This window comes from Cydia strobilella, chromosome 11 (assembly GCF_947568885.1).
Source record: "Cydia strobilella chromosome 11, ilCydStro3.1, whole genome shotgun sequence".
Lineage (NCBI taxonomy): Eukaryota > Metazoa > Arthropoda > Insecta > Lepidoptera > Tortricidae > Cydia > Cydia strobilella.
Genome location: NC_086051.1, coordinates 9,117,041 through 9,130,974, shown reverse-complemented (window position 1 = coordinate 9,130,974; position 13,934 = coordinate 9,117,041). Strand labels below are relative to the sequence as shown.

The following is a 13,934-nucleotide window of genomic DNA, read 5'->3' as shown; positions in this document are numbered from 1 at the left end:
CATAGATCAGCTATACGCGTGCACCCGTGAGGGACAAAACATACGCAATGCGACAATATGATTGGTCGAGAAGATTTGTAGCCCACCATAAACCATTCAAATTTACGGTGGGGAATAAAAAAATGTGAGACTGTGGCAAGGACAAACAATAACAGCGCTTTCTCTGCTACTCCTACTGAAAGATACATAAGACTATCCCGTTCGGCAGTGGCGTAGCGTGAACTAATCTAGCCGTGGGCGAAATCGTATCTGCGCGGCCCTTTTCTTTCACTGTGCCCGATGGGGACTCGCGCGAGGCCCCTCATGGGGCGCGAGGCGAAATCGACTCCACATGCGTTCGCGGCTTTGCGCCGTGATTCGAGCATGAGTGTGAGGGCCCTTATTACTTATTCTGTGGCGTGGATTCGATTTCCTAGATCTGCGACGCACACTCTACACCATATATTATACTATATATTATATTATACTATATAATATATAGTATTAATAGTATATATAAATTATATATATTATACTACTCTTTGCTCCACACTCGGCTTTAATAATCAGCTTGCTTAAAATCTACGAATTCAAAGAAGACATTTGACAGAAACTGTCAAATAATTAAAAATCGTATTTTTCGATCGATTTGGTGGTCGTTCCACTGCCAGTGTGAGTGCCCGAAAACCTTAAAATTTTGGCAAAATGGCATCAAACGCACTGAAAAACTCTATAATTCGTCACGCTGGGGTAAATATCACCATTCGATTATGAGTTACGATAGAACTTCAAACCTATAATGTTCACCTCAGTACCTAGCTGTCAAATGCCTGTTATGTAAAGGATTTACCTATGATTATTTTAGATAGATACGAGTGGAAATAATACATAAATGTATTTCAGGCGAGAGGATACGCTCAGGCCGCTCAGGCTGCCGTGAGGCAGCAGGCTGCTACCCTACAGTTTGGCACGACCCAGAACAACACATTCGTTGCTGCTTTGGACAACGGGTCTCCAGTCACCAGGGTGACTGTAGCCTTCAAGTAAGGATTTTACTATGACGATATTTTTCTGACTTTGTAAAAATATAAATCAAGTTCTAGGTGGTCATGGTTAACTTGAGAAATGTTAGGAAATTCCAATTGGGATCTTGATCCAAGGCAAGGCGCAAGATCCCAAGTCCCTTAATTAACACGATGGGAAGACGAAATGATATGTACAGTGGGACCACTCTGGACAAGGGTGTGGTAGATTTAGAGAGGGCCAATAGAGAGTACTCTCTCCAGGCGGGTGTTATGCCTGGGGACCGAAGTCCACTGAGAGTTAGTCAGAAGGAGTATTATATAGTTAGTGACATTTGAAACTTCGTAAGCGCGATGTAGGTTTCTAGCTAATTGCGTTCTAGCTCCCTAACGCCATCTGTTAGATGACGTCGACAGTGGCAACTAGAGGAGACGCCACATCAGCCCCCCTTTGAGCGGAGGGGTCAGCGACGACGTATGAAGCGTGCAGCGAAACCAGGTGTGTGCTCGAGCCAGTGTGGCGAGCGAAGATGCTCAGAGTCACAGGCGAGCAGAGCTGCTCAGAGCCAGTGTGACGAGCGCAGTTGCTCAGAGCCAGAGCGGCGAGCGGAGAGAGAGAGAGTGAGAGAAGTTGTGTGCCAGGCATGAATATTTACAAGATATTTACAGGATATAATACATATGTACAGAACTGTACAGTGGCATGCAAGGTGGCACACAGAGAGGAAACTGTTTTTTTTTGCTGCGAGGCGGCGTCATCAGGATCTTGAGGTCTTCATAGCTGTCCAATGTCGGAAGGTCACCAATGTAGTAGGTGTAGAGAGAGGGCCACTAGAGAGTACTCTCTCCAGGCGGGTGTTATGCCTGGGGACCGAAGTCCACTGAGAGTTAGTCAGAAGGAGTATTATATAGTTAGTGACATTTGAAACTTCGTAAGCGCGATGTAGGTTTCTAGCTAATTGCGTTCTAGCTCCCTAACGCCATCTGTTAGATGACGTCGACAGTGGCAACTAGAGGAGACGCCACAAGGGTGGCAAAAGAGAGGAAATACTGGAAGGACCTTTGCTGACAGGTACACTGAACTAATAGACTTCATATAAACCTTCAAAACTAATTTACTATTACAAAATCAAACATGTTCAGAACATAGGGCTATATAAATAAATAAATAAACTCTTAGATTGCTTAAACTAAGCTATATTAATGTAAACTTTCCCTTTCAATTAGTTTGTAAGCATTATTGTGTACTTTTATTATGTACCTATGTTCAAACTTTTTTAATAAACATCTTTTATTTATTTATAACTAATACAATTATTATGTGTAATTTAAATGTAAAACTAAACTTAATTACTTGCACTTAATTTTATTATTTAGCCTGATGTTTGAAATGAATATGTTGGGCCAAATAACAAAACTAAGTGCATGTAATAAAGTCCCATTTCACATTCTAAAGCTACTTCACACTTCAAAGGTTAACTGAAAGGGATAAGTTCGCCTTTGTACAAATGATATGTGTTTTTCCTGTTCTATGTTTATTTTTGTATTGTACAAAATTAAACATAGAACAGGCGTTTTACTACTACTATTCATAAGCGGCTAAGTGTTACTTGTAAGAAAACATAGCTTGGCTTAGCTCTAGTGGAAAAGCAGCCTTACCATATGCTTGAAAATCAATACTTTTGTGCCTTTTTGTTTGCTGTCATCATAAAACTTTACTTTTCCCTGCAGATAAGTCAGATTTTTTTTTATTGTCTTGTTACTGACCTCAAAAAAATTTAAAATATTGATGTTGATTGTAAATGAACAAGTTGATAATGTTATAGGGCTGGCTCCCGATTTGAGGCTCCAACTGAGCTCGGTCTGACCCATGTCCTGCGCACAGCGGCTGGACAGAGCACTGGGTGTGCCAGTGGCTTCATCCTTGCTCGTAAACTGGCCCAGCATGGAGCCTCTGTCACTTGCTCCGGTGACCGCGAGTTCATCTATTACACACTTGAGGTGAGGAAGATTTTTAAATTGGAAATAGACGTCAAATACCAAAAAAATTCAAAGGATGACAATTACCTATATCGGGTGTCTAGGCTAGATTTGAGCTAGTGTCTTCACAGCTTTCACAACCTTTATCATTTTTAGTGCTTCATGCAAAACTTTGTTTACAAAGCACTTATAGGATCACTTCGGTTTTGAAAATCGGTTATATGCGTTTTTCCTTTAGTAACGGTATGTTTTTCAATTTAATTTTTTTATTGTTCTACACTCCAATCTAAAAAACTGGCAAGTGCGAGTCGGACTCGCCCACCGAGGGTTTCGTACCGTTTTTACCCTTTGGGTACGGAACCCTAAAATGGACAAGTGTATCCTGTTGAATAATAATTTCTGCATTTAGGTGTGTTAGCTAATTAATGCACAATTACTTTGCAAATATTATCAGAAAGCATACACTTGTGTAATTGTGTATAGGTACTATAAAAAAATTCAAAAAAATGTTTATAAACAATAATATGTAGTTATAAAATGAGAACGAAACTCTGTTTGTATGGGAAGGTGAAATTCGGGCGAGCTTCCCCGGCAAGCTCGGCCGAATTTCGCCACTCTTAACTCGCTGTCGATGTATCGCTACGAATGCAAACAAACTGCTCCGTGGTGGAATGAAAAACACGCTGTTAGGCCCTATTAATGTATTATTTTATCTCTAGACGACAAAGGATAACTTGAGTCCGGCTCTGGAGTGCCTGAACAACCTGATCTCCAGCCAGGAGTTCAGGCCGTGGGAGCTCAGCGACAACGTGCCCCGCCTGAAATACGATATTGTTGCCCTCGCGCCTCAGGTAATTACCTATAATTTTCGTCTAAGTGCGGTCTAAGCCTTAATTAGGAATATATATATACCAAAGTTAGTTATATTACTGCCACAATAAAGGTATGTTCACGAGATTGAAAATGTTCTGAACAGATTTGTGAAAAGGATTTTAAGGCTGTGTCTTTGTTTTGGTTCGACATGGCGTAATTTATGTTGCTATGCTGTATTTTATATTGAATAGTAGACAGCGCAAAACATTCTCTAATGTAGGGTAAAACACCCAAAGTAAAAACAGTACAATTAAAAGTAGGTATATATTTTAAAGTGTTATATTATATATTTTTATATGAAAGGTGCGCGCCGTAGACCTTCTCCACAAGGCAGCGTTCCGCAGAGGCCTAGGCAACTCGCTGTTCATCTCGCCCAAGAAGATCGGCAAGACCTCTTCCGAGTCTCTGCAGCACTATGTCGCCTCTACCCTCACCCCGGCGCGCTGCGCTGTGGCCGTCGTCGGCGAGAACAAGGTAGGTCTAACGGTTTATAGGCTACAACTTTAGAGGGATCACCTCAACTAGAAGATAGAGCGTTAGGCATGCTAACATCTTGGCAAGGCAGCGTTCCGCATAGGCTTGGGCAACTCGCTGTTCATCTCGCCAAAGAAGATCGGCAAGATCTCTTCCGAGTCCCTGCAGCACTATGCCACAGGGCGGGCACGCTATACATAAAAAAGTAAGTTGCTTAAAAACAGTACTGAGCGGTCGGCAAAAGGTCGTCAATCTGCTGTCGCGGGGCGAGGTAATTCGAATCGGGGCGGGGGTTTAGAGAGTAGATCGAGCTACTCTCCATTTATAGTGTTTTGTTTTTAGTTTTGTCTGATCGACTTAACAGGGTGGATACTTAAGAAAACAAAGCAATTGTTAGGTTGATGGCAAAACACGGTAGAATAGAATAGAATAGAATATTTTTTATTTTGCTTAAAAATGTGGTACAAGAGATGTTATAAAAAATATATCGTGGTCACACACATTCCACCAGAAACAGGCATGCAAAATTTAAAGTACCTAAATATTAAAAGAAAGCATGCAACGGTACGCATTTAGAGTACTTACAACTAATATTCTAGTGCTCTTAAATCTAGCGTATTACTAAAATGTCAAAATTACAATTATATTACCAATATGTCATAACTACAATACAGATTCAATAACTAATTATATAATAAAATCTCAAGTTTGATGTCTAAAGTAATCGAAATATTCTTCAACAGAGTAAAAACATTCTTGAATGAGCCAGTTCTTAAGTTTACGCTTAAATAAACTAATAGGCAGATCTTTAATATCATCATGCAGGCGATTAAAAATGTCAATGGACTTACAGTATGCGTTATTGCTGTACAATTGTGTCTTACGGCCAGGGCCAGCGAGACGATCTGGGTACCTTGTAGGAAAGTTGCATATATCTTTAAATGTTTTGTAGAGTTCTGGGTGGGCCTTAACGAATAAACAAACTTCATATATATAGATACCTGGCACAGTTAATAAATTCAGGTTTATGAATAGCGGCCTACAAGATGTTAAGACATCTACGTTGCAAATCGCCCTGATGCACTGTTTTTGTGCTAAAAGTGCGCGTCTTGCATGGCTTGAATTTCCCCAGAGGAGAACGCCGTATCTGAGCAGTGAGCAAACATAACCATGATAAGCCTGTATAGCGGACTGTTTGGTGCTAATCTTAGCCAATTTCCAAAGAGCATAAGCAAACGTGTTAATTTTATTACATAATTTATTAATATGCTCGCCCCAAGAACATTTGTCATCTAAACAGATGCCTAAAAAAATTGTCTGACTTGATTCCGTTATCACCTGATCTGCGAATGTTACAGTCAGTTGTTGTTTTTTGCCATTTCTATTTATAAACTGGACAAACGTGGTTTTTGATATATTTACTTTAAGATTATTCCTATGCAACCAGTTTATTACATCAGCGATTGTTTTATTTATGTCACTATTATACGTTTTGTTATCACTACATGGTATAACGACTGGTAGTAATAAGCTATTAGAGATCTTGAATGTCCAACTTATAATCTTTTATCAAATAATAAATATCACTATACCTGAAGATGATGAGACACGTGGTCTGCCGTGGGTGGCATTTTATTTATTGCAACGCAATTTCAATAAATCATTCTTATTCAATATTTTATTTATATATTACCGCTAAACAACTTTTTTCTTTTGGCTTAAACAATTGTATTGTTTCAGGAAACTGCCACAATGATCGCTCAGGCTCTGAAGCTGAACTCCTCCTCGGACGCTAAAGGCGAAGCTGGCAAGTACTTTGGCGGAGAACTGAGGTAAGTTTGAATTTCCATTTGTATTTTTTCTCGTCCCACCTCTTTCATGTGGGACGAGAAAAAATTTATTAATCCATAATTGCATATTTATGTACAGGTCGTTTCACGAAACTGGCAAAGCTGGCACGAATAGAATAAACGAAACTTTCATTGTATGAGTGACATCTATATCAGTATAGTCAGAGCCGCCATTTTATTGGTTAATGTTATTCACACTAATTTGCTCATTCATGCCAGCTCTTGTGAATGAGGGCTATCGTTTTTTTGCTCACCAGTTGGCGCCTCTGTTGATGGTGGTCCAAAAGACTAAAGAACAGCTGTCAGTCATTGAAGTGACAAGTGACATTTCGAACTATGGAAAAGACCACCATCTACACTAGCGCCCCTAGCGGCGAATTCATACGCGTTAGCCCTCATTGACCTGTACTTCTGTCTTTCCTGTTCACTTCAAATTAAACTGGTACAAGAGTCTTCCTAATAACATTCGTTGGTATCAGGAAGGAGACCGGCGGTGACCTCGTGCACGTAGCCCTCGGGCTGCAGGGCGCCCAGGCCGGCACCCCGCAGTCTCTCGCCCTCGCCGTCGCTGCCAAAGGTAAATCAAGTTTCAACAATCAACTTTCAGGAATTTTAGAGACTCTAATGACCTTGAGGCCAATTCGAACATACATTTTGATTTCAAAATGATGTCATTTTGCTGTCATTCGCGCATGATAAATAGACATAAAGCTTGTAATCGTAGCGAATGTTATTACGTGTCCCTTACGGCTCGGTCACGACTGCGCGATTCGCGACGGCGGCGGCGACAATCATAGGAATAGAATAGAATTTCTTAATTTGCCAGAATACGTATGGTACAAGATGACTACAGAAAAGGTGGGATCGAAATCGATCGCTGTGTTCCGCTCCAACCTATGGTTATCGCCGCCGCCGTCGTCAGTCGCGCAAAGTCGTGGCCGTCTACCATTCTCCAAATGAAATACTTTTGGCGCGATTTTTTAGGCTTTATATGCTACATACGTTCATATAATTTGGTTTCAGCCTTGGGCAACGGTCCGGTCACCAAGTGGGGCGCAGACAACTCTGTGCTCGCGAGGGCTATCGGCAACATCGGGCCGTTCGCGGCGGCCGGGTTCAACGTGGCGTACTCCGACAACGGGCTCTTCGGCGCCGTGCTGTCCGTGCCTAAGGACGAGGCCGCACAGGTAACAACAAGCCCTGGTTCCCGGTCGCCAGTCGAAGCGCCAGCGATCTTTATATTAAAGTGCCGTAGGTTCCGAGCGGAGTTTAAAAAAAATCGTAACACTTTTTTAGATAACAATACGGTTGCCAAAAATTCAATTATAAATCTTGAGGATTTCCTCTAGGGACTTCAGCTATTCGAATCCTGATTTTTTTACTTTTGCTTGACAAAAAAAAATCACTAACATAGGTCTAAAACGCACTTTAAAATTTTTTAACAATTTATGCACAAAAGCTAAAAATATGAAAATTGCTTCTAAAAATGCGCATTTTTATTTTTGAATGAACTCGGCGCTACTGAGCTCGATCCGTTGACCAGGGCTACATCGATATCTATTGGGCATCCCGTGTATAAAACATGAAACCTTTTCTACAAGTCAACAACAATATAGTAGAATCACCACCACCAAACCAAACTACTACAGCTACTAGCAAACCTTTCTATATAGGTAAACAAACCAAAAGTATACAGCTAAGATACGCGAGCAGCCGCGATACCTTCATACTAGTACGCGCCCCGGCCGCCCGGCGGGTTGGTCAACGACACACCTTCCCGTAACTCATGACTCTCATGAGGCCCTGGTACTAGCTCCTTGCTAAATTAAATTTTTAGACAGTAGTATTTTCTTGATTTTTGGCCACCGTAGGTAGCCTATGGAGACTAACAAGAAACGGTAAGCGGTTTTCGTAGTCTATGGATGTTGCTATATTAAGGGTGTCACATGCGCGTTTCTGACTTTTCAAGCAATTGTTTCTACTATACAACCTAAAATAAATAAATAATTTGAGCTATCGTTTCGTTTCGTCCTCTTGACCGCGGCGAGCTTTGATTGGTCAATTTCATTATAGTTGACTAAAACATTTCGAAATGAATATTATAGTTGAGTTGGGAGCCCATACATGAAAAGTATTCAATTACCAAGAAAAACGTTTCAGGCCATCAAAGCAGTAGCCACAGCTATCCGCTCGCCGGTATCCGCCGACGCGGTGAAGGCCGCCAAGGCCCAGCTGAAGGTGCAGCTGCTGAGCGAGGCGGACGACGGCACCGGCCTGGCCGAGACCATCGCCGCGCAGGGCCTGCACACCGGCTCGGCCAGGAACCCCGCCGAGCTGGCTGGCGCTGTTGACCAAGTTACGGCTTCCGATGTTTCACAGGTAATGTCAAGTGTTATGTTTATTTGCTGTTTTAGCCAAGCACCTCTGTCACTAGCTGAAGTACTGCACTGCGCAACTGCGCATAGGTATATGGCGCAGCATCTGGCTCTAGTTATCTGTTGCGATACTCCATGGAGTGTCATTTCATTTGTCATTCATATTTATTTTGTTAAATAGAGACTTCTGACGGGTTATTCCCACTAGTTACCAGTGGTAACTACTGGGAATTTTTTTCCCGCGTTTTACCACTGGTAACTACTGGAAAAAAAAACAGTACTTACTACTAGACCGAGTTGTTGGTAACTACTGGGAATTATTTTTCCCGTAGTTACCACTGGTAAAAGGTGGGATTTTTTTTCCCAGTAGTTACCACTAAAACTGGTAAGAACTTGGTGGTAACTAGTGGGAATAACCCCTTCTGACGGGGAGCGGAAGGCAGCGAAGCGGCCTGAATTGCGGCACCTCATGATGGAGTCAATTTAAAAATCTAAATTATTTATTTGTCCAACATAGGTAATTAGGTATATGTATATACATAAGTACCTACAGGTCATACAGGTCTCATATGCAAGATTTTAAGATTGAATGTCGCAGTGAACTCGACAGAAAGCAAGAGAGCTCAGCCGCCTAACCCAATTTGCTATAGGTAACTACGTAGATGGTGTGCTATCAACCATGTACTCTAGATCACACTGTTGCTGTGGCCAAAATCGGTCAGGAGAATCATCATCATCATCATTTAAAAATGTGACTCGCACGCCATCTTATGTAATGAGGGCTACCGCGTTTAATTTCGCCGCTAGGGGCGCTAGTGTTGATGGAGGTCTTTCAAAATGTCAAATGCATAGAAGTTTTGGGGGTTTCAAGCTTTTTTATCGGGAATTTTCACTCCTTATTCATAATTGTGATAAATCTTTGTCCATCTTTGATTAATCATGGTAAACAATAGATATAGCTCAATAAATGTTAGTGGTTTATAAAAAGTGCCAAATAAAATATATGAAAAATTAAACAGGTTGAAAAAAATTGCACATTTAGACGCTAAAATAACTTTGTGTGAAACGTGATTAGAACGTATTGATTTTATAAAAATAAGCATAGAAGAATTTTTAAGATCTGGTTTTCTGGACCTACATCTACAGTGGCGCCAACTGGTGACCACAAAAACGGTAGCCCTCATTGTCAGCGTACGCCATAACGCCTAGAATCTGTGCGGAAAGAGAAGTCATAGAATGTATGGGTTCCCTTACATTACACGACTGTTCTCTTTCCGCACAGACTATAAGCGTAGATTGTGCTAATAGGTACAGTCACGGACTTTAATTGTTGACCCATTAAGGGTTTACTTTACATTGGACATTTCATACCGTTAATATTGACAACCAATTTAGCTTGAACCTTAGGTGGATCAACAATTAAAGTCTGTGACCGTACAACGGTTGTACCTTGTTTCATAGAATGTAATATTTCGCAGAATATTCATTTCATAGAAAACATATTTTTTTATAAAGGTTTGCAGTTTCAACCTAACCTAACCTACTTATCTGTTAGACCTAATGGGTTCTACACAATTACCTTTTAGCTGTACCTAAAAAGAACGGTTTTTGAAAAAAGAAGTTTCTATGAAATGAAAATTCTGCGAATCATTACATTCTATTAAACAAATTTCTGTGAAAGAAGTTGACGCCCCGTACAACAAATAAGATAAGATAAGATAAGATGTTTATTTGTAAAGTCATGTACATGAGATGTTATTGAAGTTATACAGGAAGCTTCCATGACACCCTGTCAGGGCACACAAATTGTCTTATATCTAGCTTATTACTAAATTACATTTAAATTTCATTTACAGGCCATGCATGCTATTATTAATAATTGGTTAGAGACATTTTTGTATATGTATGGGGTATAAATAATTACAATAATAAATTCAATGTCAATATTTGCTTAATTGCTATGCTTAATAGTTACTTTCTCTTACAGCGACTAGGTTTCCTCATTTAAAAGTTCCTCCACTGAGTAGTAACATTTCTGTATGAGAAAAGTTTTTAATTTTTTGTGAAACTGTTTGTCATTTGGTTCCAACTTGATCTCATCGGGTATTTTGTTTACTACTTGGATACACATAAAATGGGGCCCGTTTCTATAGATGGCTAATTTTGAGTTAGGTATTTTTAGTTTGTTTCTATACTGGCTTCTAGTTTTGTACGTATCCAGTTTAGCTTCAAATAGATCGGGGTTTTTTCTAGCGAAGATAACGGCCTCCATTATGTATATTGCCGGAAGTGTAAGTAGCTCATATTGTCTGAAAAAGGGACGGCAACTATTTGGGATCCGTATATTTGCCAGGATTCGTATACATTTCTTTTGCAGGACAAAGAGGTCGTGAGCGTCAGTGGCGATGGCGATGGCGATGCTTCGGATGCTTTATGAATTCTTCGCATTCATAGGGTTAACAATTTCTGTTTTCCGTTTCAGGCTGTTGCGGCTGCCGCTAAGAGCCCACTCGCGATGGCCTCCGTCGGAAACCTGGCCTTCACTCCGTACGTCGACGAACTATAAAATAGTGCTATACCACCATAGAAAATGTGTAATGTTTTGAGACGATAATTTAATGAGAACATCTTAGTAATCATGGAGTTATTTATTGTTTTCCTAAATAAATAAATGATTTGTTATAGGTATACTGTTTTATTTATTTGTAACAGAAACTCGCATGTTTATTTCAAAAGAACATAGTAGGTTCAACAGTACATCAAATTTATATCTGTTATAAACAAAGCGCCACCCATAATTTAAAAACTATGTCTCTGTAACATTCTTCAGACAACCATTGTAAATAACATAATGAAATAATGAAGCATTTTTATTTTTATTTACTTAAACTTTATTGCATAAAACATAAAAATAATGTACAAATGGCGGACTTAATGCTTAAAGGGATTCTCGACTAGTCAACCATTGGGCCAAACAGAGATGTAAATATGGTGCAAGGAGAAAAGTAAAAAGGTATTAATTAGCACTATGGTAAAAAACTGAAAAGCAGTTTTATTGTGAACAACTTTTTCTAAAAGACAATGATGAGCTATGTAATAATTGTGAATCAAAAGTGGGGGAGAGGAAATAAGCACTAGGTTAATTGTTTTCACTTCTTTATTATGATGATGAGTTAAGTGCATGCCAATTTCCAATTTTCAAACTTTCTCAAAGACCCAGGACCTAAATTAACACTTGGTAACATACATAGTAATTAACAAGATTGGAATAAATGTGGAATAAATACATAAAAAATTGTTTAAGTAAGATGTTCATCCTGACAGAAAAATAATGTTCGGCAATAATATCATTTTTGGTATAAGCTGACTTCTTTTCACAGGCAAGGCAACTAATACTATCAAGCAAGACAATTCTTAAAACCCCAAACACAATTAGATTGTGTTGGCTTATCACAGAGTTCCCATGGCCACCTCTTTCCTTCATTAGATCAGCTCCATGTCATCATATTTACATATGTATACAAAATTTCAGCTCTGTCAGAAATCAGGAAGCGGGTCAAATATAGCTTTCAAGATTTGACCCGCACTAACATTCTAAGGAAAGTGAAATAAAAGCTTGTAAAATGTAGTGGCTCTCTCAATAATGTAAAATCTTCTTGAACTTTTATGAACCCCTAATTTAAGTTATATATTTATGTGTCAGGTTCGTTCAAAACTTGCTTGTGCTGTCTGTTTCTTGAAAAGATGAATAAATATTAATTCTAATTCAGTATTTTTCAGATTTTAAATGGAACTATACTATTCTAAAAATGTTTTAACCCTTAACCACTGACATGTATCTTTGGTAAACAAATAAATGTTAACAAAACATCATAAAAGCTATGGCAAAGTGCCACACATATGTCAGTGGCTAAGGGTTCAAATAGAGGACTGGTACACAATTCATATTCAGAATTATGCTGCACCAGCCGGGCTAGCACATGATTGGCGCGACAGATAGACTACCCGTCCCCCTTTAATTCATACAATAATTATTAAAAAATGGTTAGTCTATCTCGCGGCAAGTAACTGTCGCGCCAATCATATGCTAGGCCTATTGGATCATTAAAAAGGGTAGGATAAAGAAACACATATTTATAATCACTTTTTTATTGTACTTCAGCTTCTGTTAGCAGCATGTTAGGGATACCTTTTGTGATTGGGAACTGTCTGCCTGATTCCGGGCAAGTGAGGTGACCTTCTTCCACTTCAATTTCTAGTAAAACTCGATGAGCTTTCTTTAAAAACTCTTGGTCTCCTTCTGTATTTTCTAGTGTTTTAGGTAATCCTTCACTGTGTCCTATACTATCAGCTGCATTCCATAACACTTGCCAATCCAATTTTGGTAATACACGCGACACGAATTCCGGATTAAAATCAACTTCTGTAATCTTAACATCTGTAGCGCTTATAGCAAGTGGATAGCCGGTTGTAACACCTTTCAAGCATTTCGACGTTAACATGTTGTGGGTTATAAGCTTCATTTTGTACTTTGCTGTTCTCGTTACAATAATATTTTTATTTAAATAAATACGGTAATAAATTTTGCAACTTTAACCTCATAAGTATTTTATTTATAACACAATCAAGTAATAAATGTAATAATACAAATACTCTGAATTAATTCCACCTGTTTTTTGCCTCGGCCTCGCCAATTTTGAGTTTTGACGTTGATGTCCAATTGACATTGACAGAATGTTATTTAGATTACATTCGGAATTAACGTTTTGCGAATACTGTTTAACACTTATTTGGGGTTCAATATCAGTTTATGTGAATTTAACTGATATGTGTAAATATAATTATTTTTTCTATTAAATTTGGTAAGCAACGGCTTAATACTCTATGAATTTACGGAACATTTTTATTAACAATTGTGTGATTATCACTAATTTATATGGTTTCTGCACAATCAGTGTAGGCTCTAAATCGCTCCAGACTCGCGCATGAGTGTTGAGCATTGAGGGAACTTAACCCTTAAATGCATAATGATGTATATATGCATCGTATATTTGATGGTCCGTGGCTCAATATGCAGCTATCCAAAATATTATTCCCTCAATCTATACAACATGACACATCTATTTCAATTTATTAAAAAGTTATACAAAAAATCATGCATTTAAGGGTTAAAAGCAACTTAAAAGTCGCACTACACAACGTAGTGGTTATATACTTTGTACTACACGTTCGTCGTTAAGTATAAAGCTCCGTAAGGCCACACTCGTAGGCTGCAGCGGGCTTAATAAAAGAAAATGCATTACGATTTTTCTATTGTATATTGATTTAAACTAACAAGATTTTCACTCATAATTTTAAAGTAACACGGGACTTAATCGCGG

The 13,934-nt window shown here is 39.1% G+C and overlaps 2 protein-coding genes across 2 annotated transcripts; one reads left to right on the top strand and one right to left on the bottom strand.

The window, feature by feature from the left end:
- The first annotated feature begins 570 nt into the window (after positions 1-570).
- On the top strand, positions 571-11,237 carry LOC134745144 (cytochrome b-c1 complex subunit 2, mitochondrial). Its single transcript, XM_063679120.1, has 10 exons — positions 571-729; positions 883-1,022; positions 2,828-3,002; positions 3,701-3,832; positions 4,158-4,328; positions 6,069-6,160; positions 6,658-6,755; positions 7,202-7,365; positions 8,339-8,557; positions 11,036-11,237. The coding sequence occupies exons 1-10, from the start codon at positions 685-687 to the stop codon at positions 11,117-11,119; spliced, it is 1,320 nt and encodes a 439-aa protein (XP_063535190.1). The 5' UTR covers positions 571-684; the 3' UTR covers positions 11,120-11,237.
- A 1,449-nt stretch (positions 11,238-12,686) lies between these two features.
- LOC134745258 (multifunctional methyltransferase subunit TRM112-like protein) lies at positions 12,687-13,256 on the bottom strand. Its single transcript, XM_063679250.1, has one exon. The coding sequence runs from the start codon at positions 13,074-13,076 to the stop codon at positions 12,702-12,704; it is 375 nt and encodes a 124-aa protein (XP_063535320.1). The 5' UTR covers positions 13,077-13,256; the 3' UTR covers positions 12,687-12,701.
- Positions 13,257-13,934: the final 678 nt, after the last annotated feature.

Excerpts from the sequence above, each read along its gene's own strand:
- LOC134745144 (XM_063679120.1), top strand. The coding sequence starts at position 685 with ATGGCATCAAACGCACTGAAAAACTCTATAATTCGTCACGCTGGG. Across the intron at positions 6,756-7,201 it reads CCTCGCCGTCGCTGCCAAAG|CCTTGGGCAACGGTCCGGTC; the intron begins GTAAATCAAGTT and ends ATTTGGTTTCAG. Across the intron at positions 7,366-8,338 it reads CTAAGGACGAGGCCGCACAG|GCCATCAAAGCAGTAGCCAC; the intron begins GTAACAACAAGC and ends AAAACGTTTCAG.
- LOC134745258 (XM_063679250.1), bottom strand. The coding sequence starts at position 13,076 with ATGAAGCTTATAACCCACAACATGTTAACGTCGAAATGCTTGAAAGGT.